General features: G+C 37.3%; 1 protein-coding gene across 1 annotated transcript; it reads left to right on the forward strand.

The window, feature by feature from the left end:
- Nucleotides 1–499: 499 nt before the first annotated feature.
- BESB_022130 (cytochrome c oxidase subunit iii subfamily protein) lies at nt 500–3,472 on the forward strand (the record flags this gene model as incomplete). The annotated part of the gene is made up of 4 exons (XM_029360915.1): nt 500–579; nt 1,021–1,072; nt 2,249–2,744; nt 3,369–3,472. The coding sequence occupies 4 exons, from the start codon at nt 500–502 to the stop codon at nt 3,470–3,472; spliced, it is 732 nt and encodes a 243-aa protein (XP_029214736.1).
- Nucleotides 3,473–7,619: the final 4,147 nt, after the last annotated feature.

A 7,619-nucleotide genomic window follows, 5' to 3' on the forward strand; every position in this document is an offset into this window, starting at 1 on the left:
AAAAACCAACATTTGTATACAAGCTGTACGAATATCATGACATTCACTTTGGTAGTCGCCTTCTTAATGTTAGTCTGTACGGAATACACGGATCGGATTCTTGTTGGCCTGGCACCTGTTTAGTAACTGGATGAACGCTTTTTACGCCTGGTATGCATGGATAATACTCGACTCTTCTATAGTTTAACCGCTACTGCTGGGACTGTATATTATGTACTTACGGTAGTACTATCAAGCCTCTTCTTCCAAATAGATTTCATGGAAAACCTAAAATTCGCATGTTTGATTGACATTTAGCCGCTAATATACAATCATCCAAGATATATTTATCTATCGCAGGTTCGGTCTAATGTCCCGTTATACTATAGATCACATGGCTTCTGGTACTTTGAGATCATGCTAACGGCGAGAAGGGAAGTGTGTTTCAAAGAAAAGGGATGTTTAGCCGGGAAGTTAGCGTCTAAAATATATAACCGATAGTCTCAACTTAGATGCACAGATGGACATAATTAATCCTTGTACGGTTTGTACCTACTTGACTCCTCAGTTTAAGCAGAACTGTAGTTTCTCGGGACTAAAGTCAGCATAATCAATAAAAAGGTTTGTTCAGCCACTGGTTCACCATCAACTACCTTGTTTCGACTTCGTACCGACTGTGTTATTGTAGCACATATCAATCCCTTAAATAGGGATATTATTCCCAAAACAACCGGATCGTGTTGGCTAGGTGAACTAATCACGTTTCATAAATACAATCAGTGAAAGCTCTTTTGATTTCCATGAACGGAGTTACATATTAGATTCTCTTCGCTCCCATGGTATTTAGTAAGTTAACATTGAAACGTATCCAGTGTAAAGTTTGAACGTAATCCAGCTTTACTTCTATGTTGTTATGTTAACCAAATAAGTTTCATCGTTGTTGATATTTCATTGACATGTTGATAACATAAATACTAACAAACCACGGTTTTGGATGGGATTACTTTTAACACCGCATAATATGCTAAAAGTACCATTCAGGTACGATATGAAGCGGAGTTACAAACCGGTTCACTGGTATGGAGTTATCTGGGTGCGATAATTCGACATAGCTGTGATGTTAAGGAGCATAGGAGATGCTACACGCCTTAATTGGTACTGCATTGATATAATTATCGTACAAGCACTCAGCTAGTTATTGAGAGACACTCACGAGCCCAAAACCATAACTTCGTAATCTCAATGGTTTGTGATAGAACCATAACACAATGATCTTTACACAGTTCAACCCTGTATTATAAAATCCAGTAGACTCATGTCCTTGTCGTTTATATAAATCTATTAATGCTTGTCAAGTTCCTTGTATCTAGTGTTGATGTACAACAGACGCTCTCCTTGTTCCACTACCTAACCATAATCTATTGTTCCAGATATTAAGGAATGTACGCTTCATATAACTACACAACGTTATGCCAAGAAGGATACCAGATTACCCTGATTATCTTTGTTATATTAATACATGGTGTTCAATTGGTTCTATATCCACAATAGTTATCATCTTAACTATGCTCTGCATTAAGTATAGTGGTATCCAGCGTATATTGAAAACCAACATTTGTATACAAGCTGTACGAATATCATGACATTCACTTTGGTAGTCGCCTTCTTAATGTTAGTCTGTACGGAATACACGGATCGGATTCTTGTTGGCCTGGCACCTGTTTAGTAACTGGATGAACGCTTTTTACGCCTGGTATGCATGGATAATACTCGACTCTTCTATAGTTTAACCGCTATGCTGGGACTGTATATTATGTACTTACGGTAGTACTATCAAGCCTCTTCTTCCAAATAGATTTCATGGAAAACCTAAAATTCGCATGTTTGATTGACATTTAGCCGCTAATATACAATCATCCAAGATATATTTATCTATCGCAGGTTCGGTCTAATGTCCCGTTATACTATATAGATCACATGGCTTCTGGTACTTTGAGATCATGCTAACGGCGAGAAGGGAAGTGTGTTTCAAAGAAAAGGGATGTTTAGCCGGGAAGTTAGCGTCTAAAATATATAACCGATAGTCTCAACTTAGATGCACAGATGGACATAATTAATCCTTGTACGGTTTGTACCTACTTGATCCTCAGTTTAAGTTAAGGAGTCCTTTGTTTACAGCTTGTACCGTTACTTTCAGGAGCATACCGTTAAATTCGATGATCTTATGTGTTCACTCAAATCGAATAAACAAAGACATTATAGTTCCTAGAATACTGAAGATGACTCCGGTTATGAGATACAGACAACCAAGTTCTTTATGATTGCAGTACACCACCACCCCACTGGACTGCTTAAGACAGCTAAAAGTGTTGGATTTCAATATCCTACTACATTAAGATTATTCCACATCGGTTATGTTCTAGGCGTAATATATGGATTCTTGTTCTCACTCATCTTAACAGCGAGAGAAAACTACTACTCAGATGCTAGTCTAATCAGTAGCATCGTACTTGGAGTTATCATCTCTGAGACAGGATTATTTATCAGCTTTTTCTGGGGAGTATATACTACGAGTTGGACTACTGGTTTAGATCTTGAAGGTCTTTGTTTACCGGATCCAAGTTCTCTTGTGCTTTTCATGACCATCATGTTAAGTGCATTAAGTATAGTGGTATCCAGCGTATATTTGAAAAACCAACATTTGTATACAAGCTGTACGAATATCATGACATTCACTTTGGTAGTCGCCTTCTTAATGTTAGTCTGTACGGAATACTTAGGACTATCTCTTTATATTAATGATAATGCATTTGGTAATGGACTTTTCATCTTAACTGGTATACATTTTAGCCATGTTATTGTTGGAGCTATCCTTGTATTCTTCACTCAAAGTATCTATAGTTCTTTAGTTACTTACATGCCTACAAGCTCTATAATGCTAAGCAAATCTAAAGGTATGTTATGCAAGATCTTTACAGAACCATTCACTATTTTATATCTACACTTTGTAGAAACCATGTGGATATTTAATCCACATTACATTCTATCTCTAAATCATATAACGGTCGTAAGGTACGCCGGGGATAACAGGTCAGATAATATTGGGAGTTCTAATCCTCGGATTGTATCAGCACCTCCATGTCGGCTCATTACTCCCTTGTTATTGAACAAGATTCAGTTAGGAACGCTAGTTCACCGTCAGATGTAATACGTGAGCTGGGTTAAGAACGTCTGGAGACAGTTTGTTCCCTATCTACCATATTATCTAATTGGTTTAATTTTCTTACAAACGGCTTTTGGTTTGATTGAATTATCGCACCCAGATAACTCCATACCAGTGAACCGGTTTGTAACTCCGCTTCATATCGTACCTGAATGGTACTTTTTAGCATATTATGCGGTGTTAAAAGTAATCCCATCCAAAACCGGTGGTTTGTTAGTATTTATGTCCTCTCTCATTAACTTAGCTCTTTATCTGAAATTCGAGCTTTGAATACTCGAATGTTGATACGACAACATTTTATGACTCGAAATGTAGTCAGTGGATGGGTAATTATTTGGGTATACAGTATGATCTTCTTGATTATTATTGGTAGTGCTATTCCACAAGCGACTTATATCTTATATGGTAGATTAGCTACTATCGTATATCTTACTACCGGATTGGTTCTATGCTTATACTAAATCAATAGTTATAATGACTACAGCTTCCAAGCAAACATGATTACCGTGATATTGAAATCCAACACTTTTAGCTGTCTTAAGCAGTCCAGTGGGGTGGTGTACTGCAATCATAAAGAACTTGGTTGTCTGTATCTCATAACCGGAGTCATCTTCAGTATTCTAGGAACTATAATGTCTTTGTTTATTCGATTTGAGTGAACACATAAGATCATCGAATTTAACGGTATGCTCCTGAAAGTAACGGTACAAGCTGTAAACAAAGGACTCCTTAACTTAAACTGAGGAGTCAAGTAGGTACAAACCGTACAAGGATTAATTATGTCCATCTGTGCATCTAAGTTGAGACTATCGGTTATATATTTTAGACGCTAACTTCCCGGCTAAACTTTGACTTATTAAACCAGCCTGGGATCATAAAAGTACTATGTATGGTAAGATTGAGCGTGAACATTGGATGTCACCATGGTTATAGTTACGGTACATATATAAAATCTACAGTACGATTTGAGATTTGTTACGTGACGAGCGGTGTGTTTAAGACTAGTTTACATGCGCTCATTTTAATATGTAGTTATTTAACGAAGTTCTATTGTGCTAGCATGGTTTCGAGAACACACCAAATTTCCATGAGTCTATTCCGGGCACACCTCGTCTTTTATCGGTGTGCTCTCAATCTAAATTCATCTTATAACTTTGGTTTCTTAGTTGCAATTACCTTTGTACTCCAAATAATTACAGGTATCACTTTAGCGTTCCGATATACTTCTGAAGCATCTTGTGCATTTGCTAGTGTTCAACATCTAGTTAGAGAGGTAGCAGCAGGATGGGAATTTAGGATGTTGCATGCAACAACTGCTTCTTTCGTCTTCTTGTGTATCTTAATACACATGTCTCGAGGTATGTATAACTCCAGCTATAGTTATTTAACTACTGCTTGGATGTCTGGTTTAGTTTTATATCTACTTACTATAGCCACTGCTTTCCTCGGTTATGTACTACCATGGGGACAGATGAGTTTCTGGGGTGCTACAGTCATTACTAATCTCCTTTCTCCAATACCATATTTAGTACCTTGGTTACTCGGTGGATACTATGTATCTGATGTAACATTAAAACGATTCTTTGTATTGCACTTTATATTACCTTTTGTAGGTTGCATTCTAATTGTATTACACATCTTCTATTTACATTTAAATGGTTCTAGTAACCCTGCAGGTATTGATTCCGCACTTAAAGTAGCCTTCTATCCTCATATGTTAATGACCGATGCTAAATGTCTATCCTATCTAATTGGTTTAATTTTCTTACAAACGGCTTTTGGTTTGATTGAATTATCGCACCCAGATAACTCCATACCAGTGAACCGGTTTGTAACTCCGCTTCATATCGTACCTGAATGGTACTTTTTAGCATATTATGCGGTGTTAAAAGTAATCCCATCCAAAACCGGTGGTTTTTAGTATTTATGTTATCAACATGTCAATGAAATATCAACAACGATGAAACTTATTTGGTTAACATAACAACATAGAAGGTAAAGCTGGATTACGTTCAAACTTTACACTGGATACGTTTCAATGTTAACTTACTAAATACCATGGGAGCGAAGAGAATCTAATATGTAACTCCGTTCATGGAAATCAAAAGAGCTTTCACGCTATCTCTAGTGCCTGTCGAGTCGCTCAAGGAAGATTTGATCCTGTATATGATTTAAGGGATGTAAAGGTGCTCAGGGTCTAACCGTCGGGCCATCTGGATCCTCATATTCAAAGATAATTCTATTTAAGAAAGTTTTAGATAAACGACATGTGAAGAGTCGGACCAACTTTCACGCACGACGATAATTACCCGACAAGGATTTACCTACCTTTGGACCGTCATAATACAGCCGCCGTTTACATTTTACTGCACCGGGCAGGGATTATATACTATACCTCTACAGTGGTATTAGCAGTATCTAGTGTTGATGTACAACAGACGCTCTCCTTGTTCCACTACCTAACCATAATCTATTGTTCCAGATATTAAGGAATGTACGCTTCATATAACTACACAACGTTATGCCAAGAAGGATACCAGATTACCCTGATTATCTTTGTTATATTAATACATGGTGTTCAATTGGTTCTATATCCACAATAGTTATCATCTTAACTATGCTCTGCATTAAGTATAGTGGTATCCAGCGTATATTTGAAAAACCAACATTTGTATACAAGCTGTACGAATATCATGACATTCACTTTGGTAGTCGCCTTCTTAATGTTAGTCTGTACGGAATACACGGATCGGATTCTTGTTGGCCTGGCACCTGTTTAGTAACTGGATGAACGCTTTTTACGCCTGGTATGCATGGATAATACTCGACTCTTCTATAGTTTAACCGCTACTGCTGGGACTGTATATTATGTACTTACGGTAGTACTATCAAGCCTCTTCTTCCAAATAGATTTCATGGAAAACCTAAAAATTCGCATGTTTGATTGACATTTAGCCGCTAATATACAATCATCCAAGATATATTTATCTATCGCAGGTTCGGTCTAATGTCCCGTTATACTATATAGATCACATGGCTTCTGGTACTTTGAGATCATGCTAACGGCGAGAAGGGAAGTGTGTTTCAATAACTAGCTGAGTGCTTGTACGGAGGATATGGTAACTTCTTTGTACCAATATATATTGGTGGTTCGGAAGTCGTTTTCCCAAGAACTAACGCGATCTCCTATTTTCTAGTACCATTAGGTTCTGTGTTGTTAACTCAAAGTATTTGTTCCGAGTTTGGTAGTGGTCTTGGTTGGACAATGTATCCTCCACTAAGTACTAGCTTGATGGTGTTAAATCCAGAGGCAACTGATTGGATTATCGGAGGTCTTGCAGTACTAGGAATTAGTAGTATTTTAAGTTCTATTAACTTCCTTGGTACTTGCGTCTTCATGGGTTCTAATGCTGGTGCTAAGAACTATATTCTATATATCTGGGCTATCATATTTACTGCCCTTATGTTAGTCTTCACTCTACCTATTCTTACTGGTGGATTAGTTATGATCCTTCTTGATCTACACGTAAACACTGAATTTTATGATTCTATGTATTCTGGTGATAGTGTACTTTATCAACATCTATTCTGGTTCTTCGGACATCCAGAGGTATACATTCTAATTTTACCTGCTTTTGGTGTAGTCTCGCAGACATTATCTATGTATGCTGCTAGATCTGTCTTCGGTGGACAATCTATGATCTTAGCTATGGGTTGTATTTCTATTCTAGGTTCCTTAGTATGGGCACATCATATGATGACAGTCGGTCTAGAGGTAGATACCAGAGCTTATTTCTCTGCTATGACTATTATGATTGCAATTCCTACCGGTACTAAGATTTTCAAACTGGTTAGGTACCTATATGGCTAGCCATACAACTACAAGAACTGTAGATCTATGGGCTGCTCTTAGTTTTATCCTATTGTTTACTCTAGGTGGTACTACAGGTGTAGTTATGGGTAACGCTGGTATGGATATTGCCCTACATGATACATACTATATTGTAGCTCATTTCCATTTCGTATTATCTCTTGGTGCAGTACTAGCTACTATATGTGGCTTTATCTTCTATAGCAGAGATATGTTCGGAGATACTGTAAATCTATTCCATGTAAATACCGGTGCTTCTCCATATTTAAGCATCTGGTTTGTAGTCTTCTTAGGTAGTATCTTATTAATTTTCATCCCTATGCATATACTTGGTTTCAACGTTATGCCAAGAAGGATACCAGATTACCCTGATTATCTTTGTTATATTAATACATGGTGTTCAATTGGTTCTATATCCACAATAGTTATCATCTTAACTATGCTCTGCTAATGCACTTAACATGATGGTCATGAAAAGCACAAGAGAACTTGGATCCGGTAAACAAAGACCTTCAAGATCTAAACAGTAGTCCAACTCGTAGTATA

Source organism: Besnoitia besnoiti (genome assembly GCF_002563875.1).
Source record: "Besnoitia besnoiti strain Bb-Ger1 chromosome Unknown contig00127, whole genome shotgun sequence".
Classification (NCBI taxonomy): Eukaryota; Apicomplexa; class Conoidasida; order Eucoccidiorida; family Sarcocystidae; genus Besnoitia; species Besnoitia besnoiti.